Source organism: Balaenoptera ricei, chromosome 14, assembly GCF_028023285.1.
Source record: "Balaenoptera ricei isolate mBalRic1 chromosome 14, mBalRic1.hap2, whole genome shotgun sequence".
Classification (NCBI taxonomy): domain Eukaryota; kingdom Metazoa; phylum Chordata; class Mammalia; order Artiodactyla; family Balaenopteridae; genus Balaenoptera; species Balaenoptera ricei.
In genome coordinates, this window is record NC_082652.1 from 1,016,670 (window position 1) to 1,033,907 (window position 17,238).

The 17,238-nt window shown below is 55.3% G+C and overlaps 1 protein-coding gene across 14 annotated transcripts in view; it reads right to left on the minus strand.

Moving 5' to 3' along the window:
* EP400 (E1A binding protein p400) overlaps window positions 1–17,238 on the minus strand; it is a 114,121-nt gene that overhangs the window by 43,014 nt on the left and 53,869 nt on the right. For 12 of the 14 annotated variants that reach the window (XM_059895335.1, XM_059895334.1, XM_059895332.1 and 9 more), the window contains 10 exons: window positions 15,132–15,268; window positions 13,943–14,112; window positions 13,281–13,455; window positions 12,988–13,124; window positions 10,014–10,200; window positions 7,579–7,745; window positions 5,942–6,108; window positions 4,854–5,096; window positions 2,821–2,985; window positions 1,355–1,510 (listed from right to left, as the gene is read on the minus strand). In XM_059895335.1, coding sequence (XP_059751318.1) covers window positions 1,355–1,510; window positions 2,821–2,985; window positions 4,854–5,096; window positions 5,942–6,108; window positions 7,579–7,745; window positions 10,014–10,200; window positions 12,988–13,124; window positions 13,281–13,455; window positions 13,943–14,112; window positions 15,132–15,268 — 1,704 coding nt within the window. The remainder of the gene's footprint in view (window positions 1–1,354; window positions 1,511–2,820; window positions 2,986–4,853; window positions 5,097–5,941; window positions 6,109–7,578; window positions 7,746–10,013; window positions 10,201–12,987; window positions 13,125–13,280; window positions 13,456–13,942; window positions 14,113–15,131; window positions 15,269–17,238) is intronic. The other 2 variants (XM_059895339.1, XM_059895336.1) reach the window with 1 other exon arrangement.

A 17,238-nucleotide genomic window follows, 5' to 3' on the forward strand; every position in this document is an offset into this window, starting at 1 on the left:
GGAAGAGGCGACTGAGGACCGAGAAGGAGCCACTTGCGGGGAGCGACAGGGAAGGGTCGAGGTGACTAGAACCCAGCGGCCGGACTGGTGTCAGGTCGGGAACCTGGGGCCCGCAGAGCAGGACTGAGCGCCCTCCAGGGAGGGTGCCGGCGGCTGGTTCCAGGAAGCAGGGAGAAAGCCTGAAGAATAGACCAACCGAGTAGAGCTGCGCAGCCTGGTTGGGAGGTAGAGCGGCCGCCAGGCGATCCTGCCAGCCTCACGGCTCCTCCAGCACCCACCCACTGACAGAGCCCAGTGGGGACGGGGTGCAGAGGCCCCACCCCAGCGGCACCACAGACGACCCAGGGCCCGGGGCTGGGCAGTGACCAGGGATTCCAGTCGGGAGAGGTCCCTGCCGCTTGCATACATCAACCCGACCCAAGTGCCCGCGCCCGATGTTTGCAGTGTGGGTGTGTCTGGAGAGCAGGGGACCCTGGCGGGAAGCAGACCGCGGGACAGGCAAGGAGGAGCACTGGCCGCAGACAGGTCCAGGTCCAAACCCTGCTCCGTTACCTGTCCAAGAACTTCTAGAACGTTCCCTAAATGTATCTGTAACATTAACAAGCAAAGTTTCTCATGATTCCAAGTTTCTTGTCAGAGAAAAACCAAATCAAACATCTAAAGACTGAGTGAGGGTGGGTATGTTCAACCAGTACCTTCGGGAACAAAAGAGAAAGAAAAGAAACCAAGCTGACACGGGCCATCTGTGGAAATCAGAGGCGGCCACAACTGGGACTACCGGTTCTGAGGCATCACAGAAATCATCCGCGCTCCCCACTTGCCTCACAAGCAAAGAAAGTCAGAAAGAAGTTCCAGGGACTTCCCTGGTGGTGCAGTGGTTAAGAATCCGCCTGCCAATGCAGGGGACACGGGTTCAAGCCCTGGCCCAGAAAGATCCCACATGCCGCAGAGCAACTAAGCCCACGTGCCTAGAGCCCATGCTCTGCAGAAAGAGGAGCCACTGCAACGAGAAGCCCGCGCACCGCAACAAAGATAAATAAATAAATTTATAGAAAGAAAGAAAAGAAAGAAAGGAAGAAAAAAAGAAAGGAAGGAAGAAAGGAAGAAAGAAAGGAAAGAAAGAAAGAAAGAAAGGAAAGGAAGAAAAAAGGAAAGAAAGAAAGAAAGGAAAGAAAGGAAGAAAAAATAAGAAAGAAAGGAAGAAAGAAAGGAGGAAAGGAGGAAAGAAAGGAAAAAAGAAAGGAAAGAAAGGAAGGAAGAAAGAAAGAAAGGAAGGAAGGAAGGAAAGGAGAGGAAAGGAAAGGAAAGAAAGAAGTTTCAAAACCAAGTCTCCTTCCGGCTCACAGCACTCTACCTGGCGGGGTCATGGGCGCGGGGCTTGGGCCGCCGGCTGGGGGCTTGCTTCCCAGGGCGTTCAGGGCCCCTGCCTGAGACACTGTCTGCATCACCACGGGGCCTGGAGGTCGCAGGTAGGACTGCCCGGGCGCGGACACAATCTGGAGGACGCTGCCTGCAATCACACGTGCACGGGGGTCAGTCACGAGCCGAGTGTGCCTTCAACCCCCAGGCTACACCCACTTCCTAAGGTACAGAAACAAGGCAATAAACCGAAAATCCAAAATCAAATTTCCTCCAATGAGGCAATGCCAAGTTCAGTTACTTGGAGAAAAATGAAACTATTTCATTCACAGTGAAGGAAAATGCCAAGGATCAAAGTCACTTGGCTTAACGTCAAGAAAAAGCTCCTCCACTCCTTGCGATGCCTGACTGATTTCGGGTAACACCGCGAGTACCCGCTCAGCATCTGTCACATCTGCTCGAGGCCTGAGCCAGTCACGGGTTGGAAGGTCCCAGCTCCCAGATCACATACTGGGTGCCTGCCAACCAGACAAGCTGGATGAAGAAATACCAAAACACTCGTTTTTTCTTAGCCCAAATGCTGTGGCTCTATAGCCACTGTTCCAGGAGCCTGCCATTTTCAACCTCTCTGTGATTACGTCTCCTGGCATCTTTTACTCCGGAATCGTCCTCTACAAAAACTGGAGTTCACCAGAAATTTTAAGAGATGACCTCGCTCCTTCGGTCAAAAAACCAGAGGAATATGGAATAAAACCAAACGAACCCGTTTCTTTGCTGCGGGTTTCCTGGGGGCCTCTGCTCTGCTGAGGTGCATGTCCCCAGCGTCCACAAAGAGCACCCCAGACCTGGCTGACACCTGCACCTTCCACCCCAACGAGCGCCGTGAACAACGACGCGTCGGGGGAGGCCGCCTGGGGAGGTGGCCGGACCCTCCCCGCCCCGGGTCCTACCCTCCAGCCGAGCCACTGAGGGTTAACATGAGCTAAACCGCATCCCCTCGTTTCCTCCGAGAAGCACTTACTACACGAACGCAGGGTTCTCAGCCAAAGGCTTGGGAGGGCTTTGGTCTGCAAGTTTTAAAATCTGTACGTAAAAGAAAATAATTTCTCCTACATAAATTGCTAGACCTTTGGCATTTTTAGGACAATTTACCTCACAATGAAATTTGAAAGGAGCAAATATTTCTATTTTGATTTTTAAAACAGGGAACTTTATTCAAAGGGCAGATTTTATTTAAAAACGACTATCCTCTATTTAACGTGTGTCAAGGGCCAGGCCACCAGGTGATTTACCCGTTATCTCCCAAGTCCTCTGAACACCAACGAGGTGAGACTCATTAAGGCCATTTACAGGTGAAGCACCTGTGATTAAGGGGGCCAAAGTCACAGCTGCAGGGGGGAGCCGCCGGGATGCCCCGGTTAAAGCCTTCGTGGGTCACCACCCGTCGTCAGCGAACCCTACCTTGGAGCTGCAGGGGCTGGCCAGCTGTCAGCTGCCGCAGCTGGCTATGTGACAAGGTGAACTTGTTGCCCTGGAACTGAAGCGTCACGGGGCTCTCCGGCTGGGCGACTCGGCTAGGCGGGCCCGCGAGGGAAGCCAGCTGGGCTATTTTGACCACCTCCCCACCTGCAGAGACGCAGAGGAGACGAGAAAGAAAACTCTTGGGAAGAGTTTTCGATTGCTATACTGACGATCACTTGTCACAGAGAATGACCGTCTGTAGCAAACTGAAGTGTCACAAACATTTATTAGGTATTGCTTTCTAACACTTTCAGAAAATATTTTAATAGAAAAGGAAAAACAATTAAAATTAACACCAGATTTTAATGGTTAACTTCATCATAACTGGTAGAAATTTTAGAGTATCAGGTATTAATATAATTAACCAAGCCCTTAAGGAACATTTTGCTTTTCCTTCCAGGCGATAAAAAAGTAGCAAACATCAGAAGCAGCGGAAATGTATTGGTCATACACTTTGAAACTCTCATATCAACCTCTTAACTTCAGAATCCTTTCAGAATGTGAGAAAGTACATGTCCAATTTAGCTCACAGAGATAAACAAGATTTTATCACTATAGATACAAAATAGAGAACTAGCTTCAATTATACCCATATTCTTTTCAAAATGTGGGAATGTATTTAAGTACATAAATACATCACACTTTACGATACAGTGTTTCACACTAATTTGAGCTAGATCGTAGGATTCCGTCTGTAATTTTAACTGAAAAAATGCGAGATTTAACATTGCTTAAAGCATTTTTTTTTTTTTTTAAACAGAACTCAGATGGAGTCACACACACCTAACTCAACGAGGCACCACCTTCAAGCTGTAACTGAATAATGGCTGTAAAGGCTTTTTTTTTTTTAAACCCAATGGTTGATATTCGAGTCTAAATGTTCCTCCCGTGAAAATTCAGGCCAGAATTAGTAGTGATGCTATAAAGAGGATAGTTAGCAAAAGACGAGGAAAACATCCAAGGATATCTTGCCCACAGAAACCATAAACAAGGAAAGGAAAACGGAAAAAGAGACGCAGAGATCTGTGCACAGAACTACGACTCTCCCACGAGCCCTCCTCAGTCCAGAAGTGGAGGCGTGAAAGGCGGCCTGGCCCTGCGCCCCCCAAGCACGGCTCCTGGGTACACCCCCGGGACTCCTATCCCTGGCCAAAAAGAAAGAAAAACCGAAATGTATGCAAGAGCTCCCCTCCCCTGGGCAGTGAACCAGGATAAGCGCTTTGCGTTTGCTGGCACGGAAGACAGGCTCATCACAAGAGAAAACTAGCCTGAACCCGGTGTCTCCTCGCGACTCTACTTCTCTCTCTCTCCTGTCTCTCCAGAAAGGCCTCAACACAACTTGTGCCAACAGATAAAGTGCTCCAGGTGGCATCTGAGAAATGGTGTAGCCCAGGACAGTTTCCATCAGGGTACTTCCAACAGCAGGATGGACAGAGGTAGTACCCTAATCGCGCTGGTCACAATAAAAAGTTCTATTTAAAAAATGTAAGAAGGTTGCGATGTTTCAGTGAATTATTACAAAATGTCTCACTTGAGCAATAGTCATTCCAGATTTAAATTTGGTAATAAGCAAGAGACTAAAAGGAAGTCGAACCCTAGTTCACAAGGCTTTCGTTTTATTGCCCTTTGCTCTCCGAGGGGCCCTGGAGGCTGACGGGACAAACCCGCAGCTCACTAAGGAGAAGTGCCATCCTTGGCCACCGAGGCAGAGCACGAGCACAGGAGAGAAGCAAAGCTGACGGATGGGGTCAGAAGGAAGGACAGAGAAAGGACAAGAGCCTGAACTCTGGCCCTGAGCGAGCCCTCCCTCTGTAGATTTAGGGCTGGAAAGGACAGCGTGGCGAAAGGCAGCACCGGACACGGGGTCGGGGAGACAAAGGGAGTGGACAGCGAGGCTCTTCACACGCCGCTCGTGTGAACGCAACGTCCTTGTGCAAAGAGGTGGCAGACCCAGGAGAGGTGAAGCCACTTACTAGGCAGGCGCGCCTGGGCCTGCGAGGTGAGCACCAGCCCCTGAGGCAGCGCGCTCTGCCCGGCCGGGTGCGAGGGGGCCTGGGCCTGGGGCTGGGGCGGGCCCGGGGTGGAGGCCGGGGCAGTGGTTTGAGCCCGCAGTTTCACAGGATGGGCTGGGCTAGGTGCTGTGCTGAAGGTCGAGGCGGGCTGGTGTCTCGGAGCACCGGTGGAGGCCTGAGAGGTCTGAAACGGGGTTGCTGGCGCTGCAATCGATAAGGTTGGTTTGTGCAAAGCTGTTAGAGGTTCTTCAGAAAATGCAGTATTAAACTCGAATTTTAAAGAAATAAAACAAACATTACTTCACACCACCTCTCAAAGGAGACGCCCTCTCTAAAAAGGGGGGTGGGTGGTCTATAGGATGAGAGAAATCTAATTTTTTATCCGTCGTTAACTATTGGTATTTTCACTTTGAGCCACCAGTCCGCGACACGGTGCACTTCTGGAGTAAACGGGAGCGTCACAAGCCGGCCCCTGCGGGCGTGTCCGTGAGAACCACATCTTAACCACGCACGGAGGTCAGGCAGCGCTGGCGTCCCCAGCTGCACGAGGAGCTCTCGCAACAAGCAGCTCTGGCATTTATGAAGATCTCAGAAAAACACAGTGGACTTGACATTGAGGACCCCGTGGGTTCGGATTAGAAGATAATTTTTATTACCTTTTCTGCCATTTAACCCTATCCTTCTTCAAGTAACAATCAGGTTACATTGAAGCGGTGGCAGAGAACACAAAAGCAGACTTCCTCAGAAGTTTCATAAATGACTTCGACATGCGTTTCCCGACATAAAAGAGAACGTTTCTGCCGAGGTACATCTTCACCATCACATCAACAGTAACTCGACTAAGAAGGGGATATCTTGTACAGTTCAAAGACATAAAAGCTTAAAACTCACGTGAGAACTACACACGGTCTCCTGGGCAGAGCCAGAGTGGACGGTCCCACTCCTGCTCAGAGGAGTGGTCACACGTCCCCATGGGGCCAGGGAAGCACGAGGAACTTCTTCCACAAAAACCCTCTGTGGTGCCGAGCATACCCCCACGAGAGGCATACCTTTTGCATCTGGATTTGCAGAGAACGTGGCGATGGGTGGCCGTCCTCGAACGTGGCCCTGCGGCGTGGCAGTGGCTGTGGGCGTGGCCGTCCGGGGCGGGTGTGTGCTGGGGAAAGCCACGGTGCGGCCCTCGGGCTTCTGGCCGTACTGCACGGGCTGAAACAACCTGGACGCCCGAGCGCGGGCAGGAAGACACGAGCACTGCTGAGACGCGGCAGGCACGGCCTCCTGGATGGGCCCTGGGGATACAGGGCCGCCCCGCGGGCAGTGGGGTTCCCACCCCGGGTGCAGTTTAAAGAGGGGCGGGGGGATTTCTAAATGCTGTGCTAAGAAGCAGCGCTCACCAGGGACCCTGAGGGAGGCGCTTAGTACCCAAAAATGGTACATCTACCCCAACGCTTGGGCGACGCAGGGCTGAACGTGATTAAGGCCGCGTGAACGTGGACTAGAAAAACCGCGTCTAATGCGTTAAGTCCATTCTGCGACTCTTCTGAATACGAGTAAAGCGGGGTGAAAAGTCAACGTGCACGACTAGGTAAGAAGGCAGTGCGGGAAATGGAGAGAACGGCAGAAACGGTCAAGGCGCCCCACAGGCGCCCGTGGGCAAAGCTGTGACGGGGGATCCGCGCCACGGCTGCTTCGCCCGACTTCACCTCAGCAGCGCGCTCCTCCCACTCCTTCAACCTGGAAAGCCACGATGGCAGCACTTCTACACCGAAACCCCCGTGCACTGCGCAGCCGGCAGAAAGCCACTGAACGAGGCCGCGCCAGCCCCAAGAGGACTGCGGCTTCGTTGCCCGGGCCGTGTGTTTAACTGAGGGCTGCAGGCTCCCGTGAGCGTGGGCCAGGCAGCTGAGGCGAGGGTGGTCGGATCCCAGTCGCCAGGGAGGTCACACAGAGGAAAGGCAACAGGAACGGGCTGCCATCTGCAGAGCTGGCCCGTTTCTCTCTAGAACACCTGTTTGCTTTCTCTTTGTTTTTAGCTGGAGCACAGAGTTGTGCACAAACCCGGCTCCACGGGGGTAGCCTATCTTGAGTCACGTGTTTCGAGTTCGTCCGTCTACACGCACTGCTCCTCCCAATCTCGTGGCACCTGCATCATGTCCCCGGAGGCCCTCGATGCTGCAGTCAGGGGTGGAGCCTCTGCCAGACCTCGGGGCCGCAACCCCGCCCCCCCCCCCCCCCCCCCCCGCACTGCCCCCCTGCCCTCCGGCTCCGACGGCTGCCACCACACCCGCACCAGGTCAGAGGCGGCCTGACCGCCCCGCCCCTGACCACCTCCCCACGCAGAGCCCTCCCAAAGCCCCACGCTTCTTCAAGATGATGAAAAGAGCCTCTCCTGCGCCCTGAGCACCCCGGCTGTTTATCCCAGGATCCAAGGACATCTGGGCAACTTCCAGGAGAAGCAGAGAGCCAAATTAGATGATGAGCCTTTCTTTCCACAGGCTGTAGCCCCAGTTCTTGTGTGGAGCTCCAAGCCGGTGGTCCCGGGTCTGCCCGAGAGGCTGCGGGGCCGGGGTCCCTTTCAGCGGGAGGAAGAGGGGATGCCACCCAGACCCCATGACACACGACCAGCCAGGACCCAGCCAGAGCCGGCCGGTGAGCAGGAAGTGGCGCTCCACGCCCCACTACACACCTGCCGGGCTTCAGTCTGACGGCCGCTGGCCTGCCCGACGGAGGCGGCGCGGTGAGCAGGTCCTCGAAGAGCTTCCGTGTCACCTTCCTCTTACCCAGCAGTTCCGCCTCGTGGTGAGTCATTTTATTTTCTAAGCCGATAAGGTCAAATATAGAAAGGTCGGTTTCCTAAGGAGAAAAAGAAAACAACTTCGCTACAGGAGGCAGGAAAAAAACAACTGACTAGGAATCCAAGTCGATTCCAAACCGGGAAGGCCAGGCCCCTCGCAGCCGTCTTGCTGAGCGGCACCCGCCGGACCTCGGTGTGCTCAGTTACCCAACTTCAAGGTGGGAGTGATGGCATGTGGCCATCCCGAGTGGCAGTGGGAAAGGAGAGGGTGGCGCTTAAGAGACAGACTAGACTCAGCAGAGGGACGAGCCTGGAAAACGCTCGTCTAAACGGATGGAGATGCTCGGCCTCGTCGGGGAGGCTGACGGAGAGACCCTAGCGCGCTGGTGCAGGTGCAGCGGGCGTGTGGCACGTTGCTATGTCCGGAGCCCTGGAGACGTTCACTCCACCTGTGCTTCTCTTGGACGTTCTCACTCCCACCAGGATGGCGGGAATCAAAGAGGATGGACAGCAGGGGTGGGCAAGGATGTGGACACGTGAATGCCCCCACCCCCTCACACCCTGGTGGGGACGGGAAACCTGGCAGCCACCATGCAAGGCAGTTGATCAAAAGGTTAAACATGGACTCAACACGTGACCCTGCAACTCCTCGCCCGTCAGACATGTGCCCAAGAGGAGCCCCACAAGAAGGGAGCCCCACGCCCACAAAAAACTTGCACATGAATGTGCACTCGCAGGGACCAAAAAGTGGAAACCACCCAAGTGCCCATCAGCTCGTGGACGGATGAACACACTGCGGTCCAGCCAGACAACGGAGGAAGGAGATTCTGACACAGGCTGCAACGTGGGTGAGCTCTGAAAATATTATGCTCAAGTGCAGTGAGCCATTGATATAGAATACCTGGACCTGGTGAATCCACAGAGACAGATGCAGGTAAGTGGCTGCCAGGGCTGGGAAGGGGAGGGGGAATGGGAATGACAGTGCGTGTGGATTTCCTCTTTGGGGTAATGAAATGTTCTAGCATTAGTGGTGATGGTTGCACAAGTCTGTGAATATACTCAAACCAACAAACTGTACGTTTCAGAACACTGAGTTTTACGATAATGAACTACCTCAATAAAACTGTTTTTAAAATGAAAACACAACATAAAAACTACTATCCATGAAACATCTCCCCACCCCACCGGTATCTTGAGGTAGCCTGCTTCTGATGCATCTTTATCCCCCATGGCTCAACTTTTCTTTAACTCAACGAAAAACTCATCCCTACATTATGAGTGGTAATCGTAAGAGTGGATGTATGTATATGTATAACTGAGTCACTTTGTTGTACACCTGAAAGTAATACTATAAGTCAACTACACTCCAATAAAAGAGTAGTAGGTGTAGCGGTAGGAATCACATTCATCACGTAACTCACCACATACTGCTTACCAACCAGGCCCTTCCTCAGACCATCACGTACATTAACTGACCGACTCCTCACGACTTCCCGGTGTGGTAAGGAAACCGAGGCAGACGGACCAGCCGAGGCCGCACTCCTCACGGGGCAGAGCCGGGACGTGAGCCCCTGCAATCTGGCCCCAGGGTCCCTGTCCTGTCCACACCCCGACCCTGCACAAGCCTATCAAAGCCACAGAGCTGGTTCCTGTTTCTCCGCGTTTGTGAGACCTCTGTCCCTGGTCCTCTGGGGTGGAGACAGCCAAGGGGAACTCAGGCACCAGCCTGCCAGCGGCCGGCCGGCCTGGGCAAGCTCTCGGCCTCCCGCGCGGAAGCCAGAGCAGGAATGACGGCCCCTGAGGGCTCGGCCCTGCCCCGCTGGGAGCCACGAGCTCGGCACGCTTGTGCTCAGAATCACCCAACCTACCCCGATCTCTTTTGTTTTAAAAATTCTGGTTTTGGAAAAACTTGCCAAAATTACCCCAAAATTCAAACACAGAAAGGTATACAACTCTACTTTTTTGGTCAAAAAATAACCGAGTTTCCCCACCTAGGGACGGTTACTAACATTTTAACAGAAAGGCCCCCGCAGGCCTCAGATGGCGCGCGCCTGTGAGGACACCCCCGCGGTCCCGCAGTTCCGAGCCCTGCTCTCCTCCACACGCTCCGCCGTTTCTCATGGGCCAACGGCCAGGCGAGGAAAACCCTCCCTGCTCCTTCACACTGTGGGCTCAGCCCTCGGGGCCCATTGCAAAGCGGCTTCTAGGCCGAGGGGAAGGCCCAGCATCAGGCGATCGCGAAACGCAGGACGCAAGTTAGTGGAGACCGCCGTTCCGGAAGCACCCGGAACAGCCCTCAGGCAGAGCCCCGCGCACCCTCTCCGTACCTTCCAGAAGTCTCCGTCGAGCGCCTTCAGGATGAGCGAGGCCGAGCGGTAGTGCAGCGGCCCCGCCGAGTAGGAGGACTCCGGCAGCCGGGGCGCCACCAGCCCGGGGTGGTTGCAGATCCGCTGCAGCCGCAGGAGGAGGCGCAGCACGTCCACGAAGTGCCCGCTCTTCAGCGCTTCCTGCGTCCTGCGCGGGGAGAGACACCAGCGCTGCCGCGGCTGCCAGCACGTGCCAGCCGGGCTCCTCGCCCCCACCGCCCTGGCTCCACAGACACGGCGTCGGCGCGCTCTGCCCAGACCTGGCTAGCACGGCAACGACGTCCGGAGCCACCTCCGCGTGGCCAGGGTCCTCGGACTCGCTCACCGCCCCCGAGACAGGACGGGCGGCCAGAGAGCCAGCGCGCGCGGCAGACGCGAGCAGCCCTCCTCGCCTCCCGCCAGCAGGGGCGCCGCCATTCTCCACGGCAGCCACGACGAGCGCCGGCAGGCAGTGGCAGGGTGAGCACACCCGGCCTGGGGGAGAAGGCCCTCGAGGGGCAGGGGTAAGGGCGACTGGACGGGGTGGTCCAGCGAAGGAGGAGACCCACAGGCCTGACACCGCGCCGGCGCCACGGGGGCCACGGTGCGGGGGCTGCACGGAGGCCAGCTGAGACCTCCAGGCTGGGGGCCCCCAAGGGCGGCCGCAGAGCACAGCGCGCCCAGCGGGCGAGGCAGGAAGGAGCCGTGGAGCGGGGCGGGCAGGGACTCGGGAGCAGAGGGGGAGCAGAGGGGGAGGAGAGGGGACGGGGGGACGGGGGGACGGCCCGGCTGGTGGAGCACCAGCGTCCTGAGACCGGGGAGCCACGCCTGGGGAAGCCAGTCCCGCACACATGGGATCTGTGGTGCCCGGGGGACAGGTCAAGCCGCCACAGGAGGACACGGTCAGCCCGGCGGCCTGGGCAGCTCCCGCCAGGACGGAGCGCGTGGGCGCAGGGGCGGGGCGGAGTGGGGTGGGGTGGGGTCGGGGACGTGGACGGCACACAGGCGGTGCCAGAGAGCAGAAGGGGGAGAGGGGAGGGCGGCCGTTCAGAGGCCAGTGATATGTGTCTGGATGAGACAGGAGAGAAAACGCGAGAAACCAAGAAAACTGCAAATGGAGGCTCCTGAGGGGCTGGGCTCAGCGCCCGCCGGAAGGCCCATAACAGAAACCAGGAGGAGGTGGCGCCACCACAGGCGGGTCCACACGGGCGGGTCTGCAGGGCTCTCCGGGAAGGCGGTAGAAACGTGTGACACGGCCGCCACGCAGACGGCAGGAAGGCGCTGACCGGGAGCGACGCCCAGAGCCCACCCGAGGACCCCGAGACCGTCGCGTCAACACGCACCGAGGCGTGCGGGGCACGCCCGGGAGCCGCCGTGGGGTCGGCGCAGGCCTGCTCACGGCCCCCCCTGACTTGACCAACAGGCCCGAGAGAAAGAGGTGCAGGGACCTGAAGACGGGGAAGCTCCCCGCCGCTCCATCGGGACCTTGCGGCACAGGACAACCTAGGCTCTGCTGGCCCAGTGGCTCCGGGATGCAGGGGCCTCTCCTATGGGCACGCGGAGAGCATCCCACACTCGACGAGCGGGCCCGAGGTCGTCACTGCCAAGTGCAACCCAAGCGACGTCCCACGGCACGTCACCGAAAAGCGACAGGGCAAGCATCCGGAGGACGCCGGGGCTCTGTCTGGGTGAAGGGATGCCCTGGCCGCACGAGCCCGCGCCTGCTGGCCCAGGACCCGCCCTCTGCGCACGCTGCGATTCTCTCTGGATCAGCACGGGCTGAGATAGCTGACCGCCAGCAGGCGCCAGCCGTGCCGCAGGCTGTCTGCTCCCACAGTGTCCAGGAAGCAGGATCTGTCACTGCACGTGTTGTCAGGGGTGGGGCCTCCACAGCTCCTACGCCTGACTGAGATGGTCAACGGCCTGCCGCAGCACGACGCTGGTTGTCAAGGACTGGCTACTTGCACTCTGTCCTAACGCTGTCTAAAAAGAAGCCTGTAACACAAGCAGGCATTAACAGCAAAACCCTCTCCGGCACACTTGCTACTGCGGACGCTATTCGGACAACTTTACGCACTTAAGCACACGACGCTCGCAGCCAGGCCCAGAGCATCTGCCCGCGTGCTACGTAAGGCTGTGCCAGGCGACCCAGCTTCCGGAGCAGGGCCACCGCCCCGCCACCTGCCTCCAGAGCCTCGGGGCCCCAGCCCGCACCTGTGCCCAGGCCTACACCTCGCCCTCCAGGTCCCGCCCACGAGGAGCGGGCAGGCGAGCCAGGTGAGCAGCCCGCCCGTCACCTGGCACAGGAACGTGGCAGCTTGCTGTGGAACGCTGAGCCCCCGCTCGGGCTGCCAAGGGTGAGTTCGTGGGGAAACCGGTGAGCTCTGCACAGAGGGGTGTAGTACTGAGGGCAAGTACATGTACCATCTTCGAAACTTTAATCCCACGGGCTTATTTTTGTTTTTTTTAATATAAACTCAGGAATACAGAGTACATGACAAAAAGAGCCGAACAGGTCACGGGAAGGATCACGGACAGGACGGGGCCCCACCCTTCTAGGGTCCATACGGAGGTGCCCGCGGCCATCCGGTGTGGCCCTGCAGCGCCACCTGCGCCGGACCACACGGCACGCGGGCCTCGGTCCCACGTCCGACCCGTGGCTGTGAACGCACGAGCCACCCAATCAGCACAGCCCCCTGCGTGAGCCTCCAGTGCGGCGCCGAGCGGCGCGCGACGCCGTGCTCCTGCTGGGCCGGCTCTGGGCACAGCCTCTGACGGGACCGGGGGGGGGGGGGGGGGGGGGGCGGCCCGCCAGCCTGAGAGGAGCGGAGCCGCCAGGGCCGGGCGTGAGCATGGCCTCCAGCTGCAGAAGCCCACCCCCGAGGAGCCTTCTGGAAGGCCGGGGGGCTCGCTCTTCCCCAGGAAGGTGGCCAGGAGCGCGCAGCCCTGAACTCACCCCGGCTGCAGGATGACATCCTCGTACAAGGCCTTCTGTCGATTGGAGAGGCGGCACTTCAGGACGTGCTCGTATTTCTTCGTTAGCTGCTTCTCCACATCTCTCTTAGTTCTCCGCAAAATAAAGGGCTGTGTCACCTGAAAGAAGAAAGTCCTCCTTGTCTCCACTGCAGCCGTGGCCCATCCGCACTAGGTCGGGGGTGCTTCTCGGGCAGGGAGCGCGGCGGCGGGGCGTGGCGGGGTGGCGGGGCGTGGCGGGGCGGCGGGGCTTGGCGGGGCGGCGCGGCCGCGTACCCGGTGCAGCCGGATGACCACTTTGTGGTAGTAGTCCTGGCTCTCCTCACTGGGGGCCTTCAGGGGGAAGTGCAGGTAGGGCCTGGAGAGGCCCGGGACGAGGAAGTGCACCATGGTCCACAGCTCCAGGAAGGTGTTGTGCAGGGGGGCGTCGATGAGCAGCAGACGCTGCTGGCTGCACACACAACGGGAGACGACACCTGAAACGTCAAGCTGCCCGCACAGCCTTTCTCTGCAGATACTCAAGGAGAGGGACGACGACCCTATGGAGCTAACACACACACACGCTCACACACACACACACACACGCTCACACACACGCACACACGCTCACACACACACACACACGCTCACACACACACACGCTCACACACACACACGCTCACACGCACACACACGCTCACACACGCACACACACGCTCACACACACACACGCTCACACACACATGCTCACACACACACGCTAACACACACACACACACACGCTCACACACACACAAGCACGTCTTGAGGAACGGACTGAATTAAATGAGCGCCTTCAGTGAGGGGAGCCCTTGAAGCTGAAAGGCCATTCTGGGCGTCTGCAGTTTCCTACGGTTCCTCCAAAGAACCTTTACATCAACAATACCCAGCACACGGCATGCGGAGAGGGGTGGCCAGACCTCTGCAGGGTGAACACGGCCTCCCAGTGCCTCTCGGTCATGCCCTTCACGCGCTGCATCTCGTCGATGACCAGGCACTTCCAGCGCATCCGTGTGAAGGACGCGTAGCCCTTGAAGAACTGCTTGTAGGACGTGATGCAGACGTTGAAGCGGTTGGGCTCTGTCCACCCCTGCAGCACAGAAGCCAGGCCTCACTGTCTGCGCAGGAACAAGCGGCCTGGAGAGGACTTCCGCGCGCGCTCACTACCCACCTAACCTGCCCCACCGCCATCACCCCTCCTCTTCCTTGGTAACCTGCTCTCTCACCACACAGAAAACAGCTGTTTATGTTTTATGACCTTTTTCTTTAGGAGGCTAAGCACTTGTGTGGACAAATTAAGAAACTGCTTTGGAGGCATTAACAATCGCTTTTGGAAAACAGATCAGCACACAGTATCCAGAAGTGGGGCTCACTTTCATAGTGTATCATCTTAGTGATGGAACATGTATTCAGAAGATGATAGGAAATGTGAATATCTATGTTGCAGCTAACTACATTCTAAGCTATTAAAAAGCAAATTAATAACCAGAGAGTAAAAAAAAAAAAAGAGAGAGAAAAAAGAAAAGACCCCTCAAAGTACTCACTTTTTAAGTGAATATTACTCAACACAGTAGAGTCTAATCATAAGCCAAAATTTTCTCTCAGATGAAAAATTTTGTAACATACTTTTACTTAGAATCTAGTACTAGAAACTACTGGGCAGAAAATAGAAAAATAAGAGTCCAAGTTTGTTTCAGACGCTCATCTGTTTGTCACAAATATTCCTAATAAACACATCCACGGGAATTATTTCACGGATTTGTAATTCAGAACTCAGGATGCATCACAATTTCTTATTTCTGCCTTGATAACCAACAGGTCTACAGTTTAAAAGGATGACGGCACCTCCGGAGAGCATCTGAGCTCTGGGGGAAGCTCCCTCACCTCCTGGGGGGTGAACACAAGCCCTGCAGGGAACGGCCGGTTTCCCGAGCGTAGTCTATGCTTCAAGGGGGCTCTGAGCCCAGACAACCAGAAGGTCTCGTATCTCACAAACGAGTGACTGACAATAATTACACTAACAAGCATGCGCTGACACTTTGAAATGTGTCTTCTATAGAAATTAAGATGTTTTCCGTTTAGTTCTATTTCAAGTTTAAACTAACATACCTGTCTCTTTGCCTTGAGTTCTCTATGGCTGCCAACATACAAGAGCGTTTTGAGCCCCGGACACCAGCGCTTCAGTTCGAGCTCCCACTTGAGTATGTTACAGCCCCTCACAACGACCAGATGAGGGCCCCAGTTGCCTACACAGGAGACATACAAGCGCCCTCTGTAACAAAACCCATCTGTCCAGGGCAGGGGCCCGGCGCTGTGCCTGGCCAGCAGGTGTGCGTGAGGCCAGGGCGCGACTAGAGCAGACGTCACTGGGACGCGGGGGTGTCCCCGCCCGCCCTACAGCGCAGCCGCCACCATCAGGACGGGCCGCTCCCCTGCTCCCAGGGCCACGGCAGGACGCACTCAACGAAGAGAGGCTGAATGAGTGAGCAGCCAGTAAGATGAGAACGTATTCAAACACGACCCCTTAACGTAAGCAGGGGAAGGACTCTCATCTACAGCGAACAATGCTCAGAAAGGACGAACCCTCAGCCTCGAGCCCCGCGGCCAGCACGGCCCGCTGGCAGCCCCATGCTACAGGCGCTGGTCCCACACTCACGCTCATGACAGCCCCCAACCGCTAGTCAGAACACACCCAAACCCATCCCAACCCAGCCCAAAACACACGGTTTCAACTGCAATCTTCGGAAAAGTAAGCGTTTCTTAAATTTCTGGGCAATACACACATAAATTTCAACTTCTGTGCTACAAATAAACATAAACCAAGTTAAAAGTCAGAAATGGCAGGCTTGGAAAAAATATCTGTAACACACACATCTACAGCCATTACGGCTCATAAGCAAAGTGTTACTATTGATCCTTAAAAAGAACCACCTAAAATGGGAGAAAATATTTGCAAACAATACAGTTGACAAGGGTTTAACATCCAAAATATACAAACAGTTCATAAAACTCAATATTGAAAAAACAAACACCTCAATCAAAAAAATGGGCAGAAGACCTAAATAGACATTGCTCCAAAAAAGACATACAGATGGCTAAGAGGCACATGAAAAGATGCTCAACATTGCCAATTATCAGAGAAATGCAGATCAAAACTACAGTGAGATATCACCTCACACCAGTCAGAATGGCCATCATCAAAAAGTCTACAAGCAGTAAACGCTGCAGAGGGTGTGGAGAAAAGGGAACCCTCCTACACTGTTGGTGGGAATGTAAGTTGGTGCAGCCACTATGGAGAACAGTATGGAGATTCCTCAAAAACTAAAATTAGAGTTGCCATATGATCCAGCAATCCCGCCCATGGGCATATATCCAGAGAAAACTCTAATTAGAAAAGATACACGCACCCAATGGTCACAGCAGCATTATTCACCCATCAGCAGAGGAATGGATAAGGAAAATGTGGTGTGTACACACACACACACACACACACGAATACTACTCAGCCATAAAAAAGAATGAAATAATGCCATTTGCAGCAACATGGGTGGACCCAGAGATTATCATACTGAGTGAAGTTAAGTCAGAGAAAGACAGATATTATGTTAACACTTATATGTGGAATCTAAAAAATAATACAACTGAACCCATTTACAAAACAAAAAAGATTCACAGACACAGAGGGAAAAAAAAAACAACTTATGGTTACCAAAGGGAATTAGGAGTATGGGATTAACAGATACAAACTACTATACATAAAATCGATAAGCAGGGCTTCCCTGGTGGCAGAGTGGTTGAGAGTCTGCCTGCCAATGCAGGGGACGCGGGTTCGAGCCCTGGTCTGGGAGGAACCCACATGCCGCGGAGCAACTAAGCCCATGCGCCACGGCTGCTGGGTCTGTGCTCTAGAGTCCGCGAGCCACAACTACTGAAGCCTGCACGCCTGGAGCCCGTGCTCTGCAACAAGAGAGGCCACCGCAATGAGAGGCCTGCACACCGCGGCGAGGAGAGGCCCCCGCTAGCCGCAACTAGAGAAAAGCTCGCATGCAGCAACGAAGACCCAACACAGCCAAAAATAAATTAAAAAAAAAAACAAAACAACCGACAAGCAGTAAGGATTTACTATAGCACAGGGAACTATATTCAGTATCTTGTAAAAAAAAAAAAAAATCGACAAGCAGTAAGGATTTACTATAGCACAGGGAACTATATTCAA